A 16834-nucleotide genomic window follows, 5' to 3' on the forward strand; every position below is an offset into this window, starting at 1 on the left:
TACTTATTATTATTATTATTATTATTATTATTATTAATGTAAAATAGAAGTGTGATGGAAGTATATAGTAAACTATGTAGTATTACTTTCTCAAGTTTATATACTAATTAATTAAGAAATACATTGTAATACTATAGTATTCCAAAAATACTAAAGTGTGGTACTGTACTCTGTTTTCTCTTTATATTTGTTTTAGACTTCCCCTCCTTTCACTCGTTTCAAACCACGGTGTATTTTTCTGTCCGTTGTGGTCTGTAAGTTATTAAATCCTAGATATGCAGTTTGCTCATGTATTTTTACTTTTAGCTGTTTTTTTCAAAATTAAATGCATTTACACTTAACGCTGCACCAGGCTGTTTTTATCAGTCCTGCTGAGTTCCAGGCTAGGCTGAAGTTCAGATGCATAACATGTTAATCTTAAACTAATAATACAAAGTGTGCCATTAGATAGGTGGCTCTATTTAGTACCCGGAAATAGAGGATGCTAACAAGGATGGATGTATAATTAAATTTAAACAAACAAAAAAAAAAAGCGTTTAAAAAGGACTGTAAATTAAATATTCATTTGTAAAAAAAAAAAAAAAAAAAAAAAAGAATGATCTAGGGCACTCCATTTAGAGCTCACTGGTCGAGTAGTAGTCGTAGTGGTATTATTATTATTATTATTATTATTATTTGAAAGTGCTATGTAATTTGTGAACTGTGGTAGATTTAGCAGACAAGACTGTGTTTTTATATCTCTAGCAAATAATGGTTGCTATAACTGTATTTAGCCAGTTCAATACTTACCAAACTGGATCTTCGTTGTCTTCCTGACCTATAGACCCAGAAGTGTTGAACCAGCAAAGTACACATTCTGTTACACCAGGTATATATAAAAAATCCCTTTGTTTAAACACACATCATCAGTAAATTAACCTGCATACTCAAAACAAGGGTCTAAGCTCATTCCTCATATCCTGCCAGTGACAGAAAAAGTAAAAGAGAAACTTTCAGGATCTTCGCCTAATGTTGAGGGACACAGATATTGGGGAAGGTATACAAATGGACTGAAAAGTTTATCAGAACATTTTTTGAATTACAGAAAATGTATTTTTTAATTGTAACACCATGTCTTATGAGCCAGTGTCCCTTAATGTGGGTGCAGGTGGTGGGGGAACAGTGGCAGGAGTTTAGATATACATCATTTAGGGTTCAGACATTTACAAAAGTGTAAATCCAATTTTAAATATGAATCCCCAACACAATACAAAAATAGACATCCCAAAGAAAGAACTACATCCTGCCAAATAAAAGAATACAACACATAAATGTACTTTAAAATGCCCACATACAATCCATACAACATTATATATACACATGCATAAATGAGTGAAAACTGCTGCTTATGAATGATTTGCTTTTATAATGCAAAAAGGTTACTCTGTGTGAAATCTCCCAGCGGATCCCCTGGGGCCGTGTGTGGTCGCACGCTCATTACTGTTTCAATATTTAAGATATACGCTGTCATCCTTCACAGTATTGTAGGGTTAACACATTTGAATAATTGTTGCTCATTATACCAGCCAGAGCTACTAGAGCCTTGTGCGCTGCGCACTCCATGTATGTAAATTGATGTTTAATGTGCCCTGAATTTGTTCCGCTGATATTATTCAGCTTCAGTTTCAGCGTTGTCACTTTGTCATATATCTCCCTCAATGAGCCGGACAGGCTGAATGAAGCAGTAATTTATGCATTTGATGAGTGATCTGAGCGCCTGAGTTATTGATAAAGCACTTAAGCATATCATTTCCAGCTTGATGTTATGTGACATCATGCTGAGGTAATGTGCTGATTCCCCAGGCAGTGGAATATTAAGCTGGAGCTTCTCTTGTATTTCTCTTCAGGGGCCAGAGGGAACACAGTGCAGTTGGAAACAGGCAGCAGCGCAGCTAACCAGCATCAGCCAAGCCAATCACACCTGGCCTTTCCTGTCGGCCCGCAGGTTGGTACACCCTACTTAACTAAGTAGAATAGGAGGGAGGTTAGCTGTTTTAATTGGGAATATAGCATGAGAACACTGTCATTGTTTAATTTTACTGAAGCTCATACTCTACATGTAGATTTCAAGTTATACTTAGAATTATATGAGCCTTTATTGATGGACTACATTATAGTAAAATTAATTGTGTCTACATAATTAACATATTTTGAAGAGCCAAGGCTAATTTTCTGAGAAGAATGAAACAATTTTAACTGTACAAATTGTGAAAGAAAAACTTACAGTAAGTAACAGATAAAGGATATATAATAATATTATTAAAAAGAAAATATGAATTTAACTATAACTTTACTATAATCTGTTTAAAAGTTTCCAGAAAGTAAAATAAACACTACTTTCTTTTCATTAAATACAGTACTAAAAATAAGTTTTTTAAATTTTGAATGTGCTGTTGTTAGAAATCCCTTTAAAAGTATGAATGCTGCTATATTGTTGGGCTCAACAAAATGCTGCAGAGAGAATGCCCTAATCTTTAAAGCTCTTTGATTGAAGTTCAACACTGGAAGAATAAACATGTGGAAAACTGCTTAATGAATTGGTCCTCTGTAGGCCTGAGAGAGTCATATTGAACAAAATGTTAAACTCAGTAATGCAAGTAATCTATATAACAGGCTGTTTATGGGGGAAAGCTATTTATCAGCACAAGCTCGCCTTAAGTTTTGAAGGAAGCAAATGACTCTGCATTGATTTTATTGATAAACACCTAGCTGGAGGAGGAGACGGCATGAGATAAAACTGCCAGGTTAATTTAAATCCTGAAAATGAGAAGCTGCGGTTCTTAACACTGTGATTCAGGGACCTCGTGATGTAAACATCTCTGCTTTAACCTATTTCTACACACCCAAAACCATGTATCTGTCAGACTACAGTTAACACCAAACTGCCTTTACCCCCTAGGAATATCCTGTTTGCAATGTATCCCTCGAAGATTATGAAGGTATTTTCTAAGATTGTAAGAGAGTAATATTTGTGTTAAGTTTGTATTGTTTTGGGGGGTCCCAGAGTGGCTCACCTGGTATAAGCCTGACTGTGTGGTGTGCAGGGTGAGTCATACAATCAGGGGAGTGCAGGTTCACATCCTGGCTGTGCAAAGTCAGCAGTGTTCACTGTGGATTCCAGAGGAAGAGTCACATTGGCTGTGGCACTCCCCCGTGTCCAGTTGGCAAATCAGAACGGATTGTTTCTCCTCATGGCGCTACAGTGGACCCGACCAGCCAGGCGCTTAGTAAGCTTAGGCAGGCACCTGCAGGGTGGGCCCTTGTCCTCCAGTAGCCAGTAGCTCGCTAACATCCGCTCTAGAGTTCCTGGGTTTAAAAGAGGAAACTGGCTTGGTCGTGGGATCTGAGAGCAACCACTGAACCTTCAGTTCTCCTGAGCTGTGTCAATAATTTTTGTGGTGAGGGGAAAAAATAATTGGACATTCTAAATTTGGGAGAAATTCAGGGGTAAAATAATTGGCTCTATTTTTTTTTTTTTTGTAAGTATCATGTTAGTTCATGTTTTTGGGCCCATGTTGGTAATTTCTGCTAGAAAATATCCACTTTAAAAAAAATTTAGAACCATTGATCTAAAACATTTACCTACTGTAAATAAGATTATCTTTTTAAATAAAGGCTTTCATGTAATAGTTAATAGATCAAGTTTTTGTGCATTATTTGCCAAAAATAAACTTTGATGGTGTAACCAAAGTTTTTGCAGAGCTCATCAAAACTTTTACATCTGTAGTGCGTACCTTTATTATTTTGTGGATTTATAACGGGTGATACAAATAGCACTTCACTATGTCTCTGGGCCATCTGGAAAGAGTTACAACAGCTGCTGGTTTGCAGCATCTTTCCAAATGCAAAGCTGTGAACAATGTGTCATATTACCAGGTCAATACAATTGGACACAGTTTGTATTAGTCATAACCTTATAGTCACATTTTATTAAAGACACATGATACCTGATTTCAGCCAGTCACTGGGCATATTTTCAAAGCCTTTCCTCCAGTCTGTGTTTTTATATTTTGAAAGGAGACAAATCCATAATAGTGTTACAGAACGAGAAACAAAAACTGAGAAAGTGCTTCAGAGACCTTTACAAAATAATTACATACTGGAGGAAGCAGGGTAATGTCAATCAATCAATCAATCAATATTTATTTTATATAGCGCCATTCATAGTGGACCACCATCACAAAATGCTTCACAAGATAGTGAGGAGCAATGCATAATACATTAAATACAGTGAGATAGTACATTCAATAAACAGTAAAAAAAACTATGCAAATACATTAAATACAAGGCCAGGATGTGAATTCTAAACATTGTGGATGTGTGTGTCATGCAGAATCATACGAATAAGATGGAGTGAAAAACCTGAAATAGCAATTTAGAGAACAGCTAATAACAGATATTAGGCTTAAAGAGCATTGAAAGCAAGAGAGAACAAGTGGGTCTTGAGAATTGATTTGAAGTAAGCGACTGTGGGAGCCACACGCACTAATGCTGGGAGAGAGTTCCAGAGAAACGGGTCATGAAGCTAAAAGAGCGCTTTCTGAGTGTGGTGCACTTTTGCTTGGGGATAACAAGCAAGCCAGTCCGAGGACCTCATCTTGCATGCAGGGACATAGCAGGTCAGCAGGGTGGAGAGATACTCTGGATCTGTGTGATGAAGGGTCTTGTAGGCAAGCAGGAGAATTTTGAAAGTAATCCTGAACTTAACAGGTAGCCAGTGCAGCTGGGCAAGACGGGGTAATGTGATTATGTTTTTTACATCTGGTAAGGATCCTAGCAGCGGTATTTTGAACCAGTTGCAGTCGGTTTATGGCTCGTGACGGAAGACCAGCATAGAGAGAGTTGCAGAAGTCGAGTCGAGAGGAGATGAATGCATGACAGAGTATCTCTGCATCTGGGAGGGAAAGGTAGGGACTGACCTTTGAGATGTTTCGAAGGTGGTAGAAGGAGGATTTGACTACAGAGGAGATTTGGGTATCAAAGGAGAGGTTACTATCCAGAAGTACACCAAGGCTTCGTACATTGGGGGAAGGCAGCAGCAGACAGTTTCCAAGGTTCAGGGAAGCAATATTGAGATTCTTGAGTTGAGTTTTCGATCCTACTAGAAGTAGTTCAGATTTGTTAAACATCTACATACTATGTAGCATGAAGATGCATGTGATTATGTACAGTATTGTTTTATTATAAACCTAGCGTACCATCTCTGCTACAGCAATGAGGTTCTAAGTAGGTTTTAGTGTACTGTAGTTTGAAGCTGCCTCATACAAACTGGCACAAAAAGACGTATGTGAAATAGCATTAATACCTTCTGCAGTAACATTACTGACTCAGAACACCTACTGGTACTGTCACCACTGTCTGTTACAGTATCTAGAAGGTAAGGTTCACTGCATTGGATTATTATTTTCGTATATCACTGATGATTTGCATTGTTAGTGTTTTTATCTGGTTGCCTGTTTCCTGGGAAAACCATTAAGATCATTGGGTTCCCCTTTCTTTATCTTTACTTGTCCAACTCAGACAACAGTTTTAGAAATGCTGTTTCTGTTTTACAAGTTTTCCTGATTATGAATGTCTGAAGTTGTAGACTGTTAAAACTGTGCTGTTCTCCGATATAGAAAGGTGCATCTTGTTTTGAGAGTTTTGATTTTCAATGTATGCAGTAAGTGCCTTGTCAAGGTTAGCCAGTTATGCTGGTAAAGTATTGAGCTTTTTATTTATCAAAGGCAATTGAGATTTCATCAGGCTTTTTTATTAATAAAAACAATTTTAAAAAATCCACTTATAGGGCTTAACACAAATGTGTGGATTTATCTCTTGTAGGAAAGCATAAACATTCCAAATAATCCCAGGCTGGTCACTTTATTGATGTCATGCAGCATTATGAGTGTATAGATGTCTCCAAAAAATGAGCAATATCTAACGCCCTCAAACAGCCATATGTACACGGTTCTAAAGATATCAACCATGTTTGATAGGTTTATATAAAGCTTTTAGCATACAACTTGAAATAAATGTGCCACTGTGTGGTTGGAAGTGACAGTAAGCTGTAAGTGCTGTAAAGGATCTGTTTAATGAAAAGGGAGCCTACTGAATGATCGCCTGAAGTCTAAAGAGCAACTGGAGTTTCCAAGCATCGCTGCCTGCTTGTATGTGATGTACATGTGTCGTGGCTGATTCTGCAAGAAATGTTGTGTTATAAGAATACCAGAGGTCCATCCAGCCACGAATGTGGGAAGCATTCTGGGGCTGGTTTATTCCAATAGTTTGTGCGAAGTGTATATTATTTCCAGTTATACCTGGTGCCATTTTCCATTTTGATGATGGTCATTCAAATTCACAGTCTACAGTACCAGTCCAGGCAACTTTAAATCAAAGAAACTACAAAATGATATCGCAAAAGTCAACCGAAAGCCATAATAGTAGTACAGTATTTCATGTTAGATTTCAAAATGTCACATTTTTCAGTTGTTGTCAGTTTTTCGTTAAGTATATGGAAAACTACAAAGCGGGTTATAATTCAATATGTTAATGTAACATTAATCAGCAGGTTTCATTCGACTTTATGAAGCAAGTTAATTCTTGATGCAAAATATGTGGCCATAGCTGGATTTGAAATAGAAAGTTTTGTTTGAGCTGACTTCAGTATCCCCCACTATGTATTTTCTATTGTTGACAATACACTAAACAAACAGTTCTAAACAAACCTGTCTTCATTTTCTAAAAGCATATCTTTGATCTGACATTTGTCTCAAATACCAGTAAGTGAGTTCGGTAATGTTAGAGCATTAGTGTTGTGATAAACAGTGTGAAATACTTTTCCTCTCGGGTACTGTAACTGAAAGGATCAACACCTTTTTCATCCACTTGTACATCATTCATAAGTATTCAAATGTTGTACAGAATTATTTGCATAATGTAGTGTAGCTTATATAATTATTTATTTGTAAAGTGACCACAGGAATCTATTTATTTATGCTTCTCTTTACTTGAGTAACAACCAATCACAATATGCATCTGTCATCTATACATGTACATTACTTTAGGAAATTGTTTTCCTTCATTTATAGTTTTTTGATAGAAACAGCAGATCAGAGACATGCGTTTCCAATGTAAATATAGATTTGTCTAGTACCAGGCAGCACCAATTACTAAAACTGTGACATCAGACTGCAGAAATATATACAATCAGAATGATTGCAAACATCTTAAAAAGGCAAGGGAACTGTAAATGACATGTCTTTTTTTATATTGTTTTCATCTGTAATATTGTTGTTTTTAATTAACATTATCACCAGCGAACAAGCTCCCCCTAGTTATCACTTCCTGAGTATATTAAAGCAAACAAGGCTTTGACTTGCCATGCAAAATACAAGCAGATAGCTGACAAATGCAGTTACAGATGTTTCAATTCCACTGCTATTCTGAGAAATTGCCAGCCGGTGCCCTGGGCCGCAGGGCAGGCAGACACGAGTGCACAGATAATAAAATGTCCTCATCTACAAAGGTGCCTAAAGAGGGCAGAAATGTAAAAGGAGGAAAGCAGTAGGATTTTTTCTTTTTAAAGAAAAATAATGACCACAACAGGCTATTAAGGTGCAATATATATTCTAGGATAGTCTGATAGTGTGAAAGCAAACAGCCTGCTGTCACAATCCTCCTTGCTCGTCGATGCAGGCCTTTCCAGCTCACAAGCCAAGAATTATTGTGGCACATAAAGCTAAATAGGTGATGAATGGACTATTTCTTCCATCCTTAAATTAGAATTAGGTGTATTCCCTTTCCATACAGCCTCAATAACACAGGATCATGGTTTACAGATCTGTCCTATTTATTTGAATAATTGCATAGGAATGCAGCCCTCCTTTTCCATGGGCGCAAATCTTGTTCTAAGGGTTGATCGGGTTCTGAGGCTGTCAGTCTATCCCAGTTTAGGCAGCATTGTATGAGTGGCCTTGGACAGCACTAATAGTGCTCAGCATCTGAACTATGATCCCCATGGCCTTTCTTTGTTAAGGTAAAGCGTGCCTATCAGACTGATGGGCCCATTTCACCCTCTTAATACAAATCGCATGTTGAAAGCGATCACTGCAGGTAGGGACCATGGGGAAGGGGGGATGGAGGGTGGCTTTATGCTGAGTCTACTGAGACTTGAATTCAGGGGCGACCTAAATGTGAATAAATATGAAATACATACTACAAAGCAGAAAGCTAAGGAAAGTTATGTGTTATGTTTTAAACCCTACAGCCTGTTCAATAATACCACACTGTGGTTTACTCAAATGTTAAGCTATGTAAAAAAAAAAAAAAAAAAAAAAGATTCATTTTTTATCCTTTCCGTTCACAGTTTTTTTTGTTTTGATTTTCCTTGTAGTCGTTGTTGGCAACACAACAGTTGGCATCAGCTGTGGCAGGGGTGATGCCCGGGGGAGCTCCAGGCCTCAATCAGCCAATCCTCATTCCGTTCAACATGGCAGGGCAGCTGGGCGGACAGCAGGGGCTAGTGCTGACACTGCCCACCGCCAACCTGGCCAACATCCAAGGCCTGGTGGCAGCAGCAGCAGCTGGAGGCATTATGACTTTACCACTACAAAACCTTCAAGGTAAGGCACGACCCCAGAACATCAAGGAACGTCATCTGACAATGGGAGAGTCTTGTTTTTAGATCTGGCGGAAGCACAGGTTACTTTCTGCCGTATAAGTAATTAAAAGTGCTATGCTTATAATATATGAAAATTGGTATAACTTTCTACTTCAGCTTTGACTAGTACTTACTTGCATTACGGATCTGACGCAAAAGCAGTGTTATGTTGACACCACTCAAATTATGTATGAAAGTTCAACAAAGATGTATGATCAGTTATCTGTCATATCATTTTCTAAGCACAGCAGGCTACTTTAACTCTATGGACAATTGAACATAATTTCTGTTAAACCTGTAATTACAGTGTATCTGACACTATACATTATACTGTGCACTATTTATTTGCGCTTCCATATCTTCACTGGTGCCCAGACCAGTCAAAATAGATTTAAACTGTAAAGGTTTTTGCTTTAATGAGGTGAACTATCTGGATTGGAGGAACATTTTCGAAATATTCGATTACAAGATATTTAAGATACTTAAATATCTTGCTCAAGGGGCCTGCTTCTCCACCTGTAAATGAAGTCCTGTTATTATAGTTTATTATATTTATTTATTTATTTATTTCATATAGCGTCTTTCATACCAAAGTATCACAAGGCACTGTACATAAATACTGTACGTAAAAATACAGTAAAATACAAAATATACGAATATTATAATACAAAAAGAATCATTAAAAGCTAGCAATTATGTGGCATCAAAACCACTAAGATAAAAATGCAATTTTATAAAAATGTGTTTCAAATTTAGACTTAAAAATACCCACAGACCCAGCTTCCCTAACACCTGGAGCATTCCATCGTTTTACAGTTGTTCAGTCTTTTACTCCAGTGTGCTAAAGAGATTCACTGGTCTTTTTTCTGCTTAAAGTGTACTCTTCTTGTTTCCACCAGCTTGTCTGTCTGCTTGGCTATTTTTTAACTTAACTGCATGTTTTTAAAAGTTTAATGCTATATGTTCTCTTTTGATCATAGTAGTAAATGGTTTTCATTTTAATGTTTAAAATATTGTCTCTCTTATGCCATTAGATTGAGCTGAAGAACCTGTCAGTCATAAATCTTAGATGAGGAGGATGCGCTAATGCAAAAAAGTGTGCTTGTATAAATTTGGAGAGTGCATGTAAAGCAGGAGGTTGAAGATTAAAATAATGCCAGAACAGCACAAAGTAAAAGAAAATATAACAAAGTGAGGAAAATAGACCTTTCAGAGCAGAAGGGTGATAAAACCTTAATGGACAAGCATGCATAAATAAAATCTCCATTCTGAAGTCCACTAGTTAATAAATAGTATCATATATTTAGAGTCACTCTCTTCTGCACATAAAGCTGTATCTTTCCAGGCCTGGATAATGTGTCTCCTTGGCTTATCCTTTCAAAACTTTTTTTGCGTGCAAAGGTATTTGAATGGCAGTGCCAGAGGAGAGGTTTCTTCTGTGGCTCTGTGCTTTTTAGCCATTTGATTTTTTTTTTTTTTTTAATGGGAGCAAACATGAAAAAAGTGTTAAACTGCTTTGGGAAAACTCTGTCCGTAACAGTGAAGTTACTTTATATACCAGGACCATTTGTCTGGCAACATCTTGCTCAGCCTTAGCCCACTGTGTATTCTTGTTAAACAATAATAGGCTAACATTCTTCTTGAACAAAATAATTGTACTCACTGGTTAAGGTGCATCAACCCAAAAAATCAACACGCTGTTGTATTTTCAGCCATTTCATTTGCTATTAGAATTTAAATCTAGCCTGATTTTGACGGACAGTAATAATAAGGATTCTATGGCAAATGCTTTTTAAATATGAAACACATTATCATTTTCTTACAGGGTGTTTGTTGCTTTTTGTATGTAATTAGTGTAAGATTTAAGTTTTTAAAAGGCACTTAATTATCCAAGGCTGTATGGTTCCTACTGTAAAAAAGAGCTTGCACTTAGAGACAGTATCACATCCATGTAAGGTATAAAAATACCTTTAAGGTGTATTTGGACCTCGCTGTGCTGTTTCCCGGGTCACTTAAAAAATCACTTTCAGGACGTTTTCGGAAATTTTGAACTGCTTTGGGCAACTTCGATGTATCCGGAAGCTTGGTGGCACTGTTTACATCTCTGGCTGCAGTCTCAGAATAAGCGTCTGATTTGTTCCAGTCAGGTAAAGCATGGGTTACCCTAATAAAAGTCAGTGGATTCACCTATTCATTATTCTCACTCCAGAGTTTCCTCAAGCTTACCTTTGCACACAGTAGCTGCGGCTGCAGTCTGCCCAGAGTCACGTGCAGCAGTGTATGCTATGGATGTGTTCACAATGACACCAATTGCAATACAAACTCTTGCTGGCAATAGATATCATCGGGGATGCAATTTATGAATGGAATTAGTGGTCTATCAGTTTTAGAAATGTTTTATTTTTATATTTATAAACACCATTACAACATAATTTAACATTTTTCATAAAATGCCTACTGCTGCGGTAATTGTATACAGTAAATGAAATACCAAGACCGCCCTGGTTGTGAGCTGAGGTCAGAACCACAGTGTTTGGTTGTCATCTTCTGCCATGTTCCTAACCAGAAGCCTGGTCATTTTGAACTGTCATTCCAGCATTTTGCATATAGGCATTTTATTCATTCATTCATTCTTTATGTTACTGTAATGGTACCACGATGGTAACATTTTTGTTAACATTTCAGAGCAAAAATAGAGACAATAGTTCACCAAAAACCTGCCAAAATAACTGCTAAAACACAGAAGTGTAACAACAAATATGCCTGTTGAAATAAAGTGCTATGTATTACAATGATTAAAGTAATGTCCATTAATAAAATGTATTGTGATACAATCAGAATCTCGCCACCATTGACTCCAGTCTGGTGTTTCAATGTGATGATAATAAACGAGGTGACATTAACAGGAGTGATGTTAAGCGAGTTTGACCGGTCTGTTTATTAGTGTGCATATCTCATATAATATAAACTGTTGGTATTATTATTATTTATTTATTTATTTATTTATTTATTAATTAGCAGATGCTCTTACCCAGGGCGACTTACAGTTCTATACAAAAATACATATCAAGAATTACAGTACAATTAAGAGCAAGATACAAAATACAGTGACTTCAGTCCTAATAAGAGCAAATACAAAACACAGTACAATTTGATATCGGGGCAGTTCGAGAACAGATAAGTGTTGATAGATACATCAGGGCTAGATACGAGTGCAAGTGAAATACAACATACTACAGATCGGGTTAAGTGCAGGATTAAATACAGTTAAATAGGGAGCAGATAAGTGCAAGTTAAAGTGCATTAAAGGAAGAGTGCTATATGGTCCAGAAGGGAAGAGTTTACAGGTGTTGTCTGAAGAGGTGTGTCTTGAGGAGGCACCGGAAGGTGGTCAGAGACTGGGCAGTCCTGACATCCGTAGGATGGTCGTTCTACCACTGCAGGGCGAGAGTGGAGAAGTAGCAGGAGCGGCCTCTTGAGGCAGGGGAGCGTAAAGGAAGTACAGCCAGTCTTCTAGTGCAAGTGGAGTGGAGAGTTCGGGTGGGGGTGTAGGGAGAGATGAGGGTCTGGAGGTAACTGGGTGCAATTTGGTCAAGGCATTAGTAGGTGAGTACAAGAGTCTTGAACTGGATATGAGCAGTGATCAGGAGCCAGTGGAGTGAGCGGAGCAGTGGAGTTGCGTGGGAGAAATGAGTCAGAGAGAACACCAGGCGAGCAGCGGAGTTCTGGATGAGCTGGAGCGGACAGGTGGCGGGCGCAGGGAGCTGCAGTAGTTTAGGCGGGATAGTGCCATTATAACTGGCTCCCAGTTATATTTATAGTTTCTTTATAGTTTTGTCTTTGACAAGCATACATTCAAGACTCTCATTTTTTAAAGTTGCTCTTCTCCAATCTAGTGTGGATTTTTAAAGTAAGATTCTTTTATTGTCTCGAGTCCTCTAAAATGTATAAATATACCTCAGTCCTTACTTCCTTACTTAAATCTCAAAATCTGCATTCTGCCTAATCGTGTTTAACGTGGTGCAGTCTTATTCTTTTGGGTGCTAGTCTTATTCTTTTTGTATTCCTCTTCAAGAGACATGAAATAGCTTTCAGAATCAACATAAAAGCAATGCCCCACTTATGTATTGTAATGAGTACCGATGTCGGTAATAGTCAAAATGATGTTTCAGTTAAAGTGCTCTTTTCTGAGTATTGTACTCTTGTAATAGGCTAAGGCATGACAAAGATTATGGAAATCGTTCTCTTCATTACAACACCAGATAACCGATTCTTAGGGGAACATCAATATATCTTCATGCTACCTAATAGGTGTCTGGCTGAATCATTTTCATTCTACAATTGCCTTCATAAAAAGTCAATTTAGGATCTGCTTTTAACAAATGCATGACCTTTTACAAATTGGTATTATGGTTGTGTTGTAAAAATACATTATTTTAATTTAAATTTTATTGGCAAACCTACATGAACACCCCCACACACTCACTGAAGACATTTGACAATTAATAATGATTTAATTAAAGATGTATAATATATTAAAATAAAGTGGGAAATCTACACACTGTCATTCTGTGATATATCCACTATGTTATAATTAAGCAAGGTTGTGCTTTTCAGTCAGTGTACAAACACTGCAAGCACAAACAAGAGAGAAAAATGTGTGCTTCGACAGAAGAAAAAAAAAAAAACCTGTCAATCCATCAGGACATATTTAGGGTAATAACAGTCCTGTATTCCCCTAACAACCATTTTAGTTTTATTACAACACATTTAAAGCCCATTTGTTTGTGGTTTCATTCAAAATGGCCTCAGCAATATGTATTCAGCGCTAGAATTTAATGATTTAAGTTTGCTGTGCTTGTAAGATAACTCGCAGGGGAGAAAGTTGTATTAAATAAATAATAGAGGTAAAATGTATACCGTCTTACATTTCAAAGCTAAAGCAACTCGCTGTACAATGAAATAGCAGCACAGAGACGCAGAGCTGTTGATTGATTTGTTTTGACAGCAGCCAAATAATTGAGAGTGAAAGGTGCCGGCGCAGATTAAATATTGTATGAACCAGATTTGTTAGGCAAACCCAGCAGCAATAGTCGCTGGTTTTTCATTTTGCTCTGATATCCCACCGATACCGAGTACCAGTTTATCATGTGTCTTATGTGAATAAGTACTTTACTAACCAGACAGACATTTAGGAATACTGAGTGATTAACTATGACAGAATGTTAAAGGTGAAAATGTAATAACATCTAAATGTATGTTAAGAAATGCACTTTTTTTTGGTATTAAAATTAAGTTAGTCAGGAATCGTAGAGTAAGTAGACAGAAAAGCCTTGTTCAGTCAAATGGGATTTAACCCTTTATTTAACTGAACATTGCAATTCGCTAAAACTCATAGGCCTATATAAACACCACTGGTAGTCTCAGCCATGTAGAGCCTCTATTAACTTGCAGTAGATGCCTCTAAACTGGGTTTTTAAATATTAAACGTATCGCTGGAATTTTATACAAAAATGTGTAAAAAAAACAAACATATTTAACACATTTTGACAATGTCTTAATACAGTATATGTTGCAGTTACTCTGTCAAACCAGGCATTTAACCAAACAAAAAAAAAATGACCAATGGGCCAAATTGTGCATAAAATGTGTAGTCGTTTTGATCAAATTCTTTGTTTAACAGAATGACTCCTCCTTAAACAAAGTGTAACGTAAGGTCCAGAATAAAATGTGCATCCAGTTCATAACTGGAAAACTCAGCTGAAAAACTGGTTCATGCCTTTGTTTCCTCCAGGATCGATTACTGTAACGCCCTGCTCGCTGGGGTGTCTAATAGCATCCTCACTAAAATTCAATTTGTTCAAAACTCTGCAGCCAGAATTTTGTCTCGGTCCCGCTCAAGAGATCACATCACTCCTGTCTTGGAGGCCTTTTTAATGCTGACATATAAGGCTCTTCATGGGCTAGCTCCGACTTATCTGTCAGATCTTTTATCTTTTTACACTCCCACTCGCAACCTCCGCTCTGCTGATCTCACACTGCTGTGTGTCCCGCCTGCTCGCCTGCGCTCTATGGGCGTCAGGGCCTTCTGTTGCTATGCCCCCAAATTCTGGAACTCTATTCCACTAGAGATCAGGGACTCAGCTTCTTTGAGTGTTTTTAAAGCTAATTTAAAGACTTACTTTTTTAGAAAGACGTTTTTATGATTTTTATGATTGTTTTATTTCCTTGTGCTTTTTTATGTATTTATTGCTGTACTATTAATTGTGAAGCGCTCTGAGATGACTGCTTTTAAGGGCGCTATACAAAATAACATTTATTATTATTATTATTATTATTATTATTATTATTATTATTATAACATGCACCTCTTGTATAGTACCCTAACACCATAGTATTTGGATGAAATAAAAATAACACCAGAAAGGGGAGAGCAGATATAGAGGATATATCAAAGCTGCTCGACGAGCCTGTCACACAGTCATGGCCCGCCCCCAAGGTTATAAAAACACTGCGGTCACAGACCTCACCACCATTTTTCCTTTCAAGAACAAACCTGATATATTTCGCATTTATTGTGTTTTACACAATTTACATGTGATATTAAAAATAATCACTGTATTAGTTTTGCTCATTACGCGTATATTGTGCACTACAGCCTGTTGTTTGTTACGTACCACTGCGGCCTTGTGCCCCGTGTGAAGCAAGCGGCTTGAGTTGCTCCTTCCCAGGGATCAAGCAACATGTCGGCTAACTTTGTGCTCTCCCCCCAGGCTGCAATAGCTCCGGCTGGAGTTATTTCTTTTTCGTTTTGGCTTAGGCCAAAATTACAAGATGGTTTGTATATTTGATGTAATTGTTACAATTACTGTATTTTGTTGAGAATTTTTTGTTCTCATTCTGTTTTCACAGAGACTAAGTGCAGGCCTGTCTGCAACGTGGTGCTGCGAGCACATGTGTAGCGACAACAACTGCTGGGTTCAGCAGCACTGTGCAGGACCAAGATACTTGCTTCGGTTGTGGTTACAGTCTCTCCCACAGTATCTCGACAGCTTTACCATCACCATTAGTTCATTCTGACAAGCAGGCTTCCCTCAGTATCGTATGAGTGCTCTCTGAGTGGTTTTGCCCATGGCTTGTACAGGTGGGCATCCCTGTACATTGCTACCCACATTGCTACTGCGAACTGGTGGACCCATACCTTACGGTACCGAGTCACTGACCCACTCCATTACTGTACCGGTACCGAACTGGGACCAAGGTTACCAAACCGGTACCACACCAGTGCCGACCCTGTACCGTGCCCTTACCGTCCCGGTACTGTACCGACCCGGTGCTAAAGTCACCAAACCGGTACCAAACTGACCCGGTTCCAACCGGTACCGTTCCGGTACCAACCCGGTGCTAAAGTCAACAAACTGGTACCAAACCAGAACCGAATAAGTACCAACCTGGTTTCTACCCAGTCCTACACGGCCCTACCAGCCAGTGCTCACGCCCCCGGTCTGGTACCAAACCAGTCTTGTTTGGGTCTTGACCCGCCCGGTTGCTATCTATAAGCAGATTGAGGCAGCACCTGTATACTGTACACTGCATTGCTTGCCTGGGTTTTATCCCTGCAACACATGCAAAGCCAGTCTGCCTGTTGTGGACAAGCACGGCAGATGCTGTTCCTGCCTGGGGTCAGAGCACGTCAAGGAGGCACTGACAAACTGCAGTTTCTGTGAGTTCTGTGCACCTTTCTCTAAGTGCACACTTGAGAAACATCTCCCCTGCAGCTCTACATAGTGCTTTGTGTTCCTTACTCATACACAGCGCTCTTCACCATCACCCTCTGTTAGAGAGGTGGCTTTGTCCTCACCCCATGGCTCTGTCAATTATCTGGGCAACTGGCTTATTTGTGCCCAGTCTCCAGCATAGGCAGAGGCCCACACGGAACTTGTCACTGGCCACCTTCAATGGTTGGGCCTTATGGTGAATCATGTGAAGAGCCAGCTCATGCCTTTTCAGACAGCCTCCTATCTAGGAGTGTGTTGGTCTCCAGGTCCATGCTGCCCACTCTGTCAGACAGCAGTTCAGAGAATAGCCACCTGATTAGAGCTCTTTCAGCTCAACAGAGTGCTGACGATAGTGACATTCCAGAGACTTCTGCCA

The 16834-nt window shown here is 38.4% G+C and overlaps 1 protein-coding gene across 2 annotated transcripts in view; it reads left to right on the forward strand.

Moving 5' to 3' along the window:
• LOC117435369 (POU domain, class 6, transcription factor 2-like) overlaps positions 1–16834 on the forward strand; it is a 170160-nt gene that overhangs the window by 66126 nt on the left and 87200 nt on the right. For both annotated transcript variants that reach the window (XM_059018734.1, XM_059018735.1), the window contains exons 3-4: positions 1887–1984; positions 8414–8642. In XM_059018734.1, coding sequence (XP_058874717.1) covers positions 1887–1984; positions 8414–8642 — 327 coding nt within the window. The remainder of the gene's footprint in view (positions 1–1886; positions 1985–8413; positions 8643–16834) is intronic.

Source organism: Acipenser ruthenus, chromosome 3 (assembly GCF_902713425.1).
Source record: "Acipenser ruthenus chromosome 3, fAciRut3.2 maternal haplotype, whole genome shotgun sequence".
NCBI lineage: Eukaryota > Metazoa > Chordata > Actinopteri > Acipenseriformes > Acipenseridae > Acipenser > Acipenser ruthenus.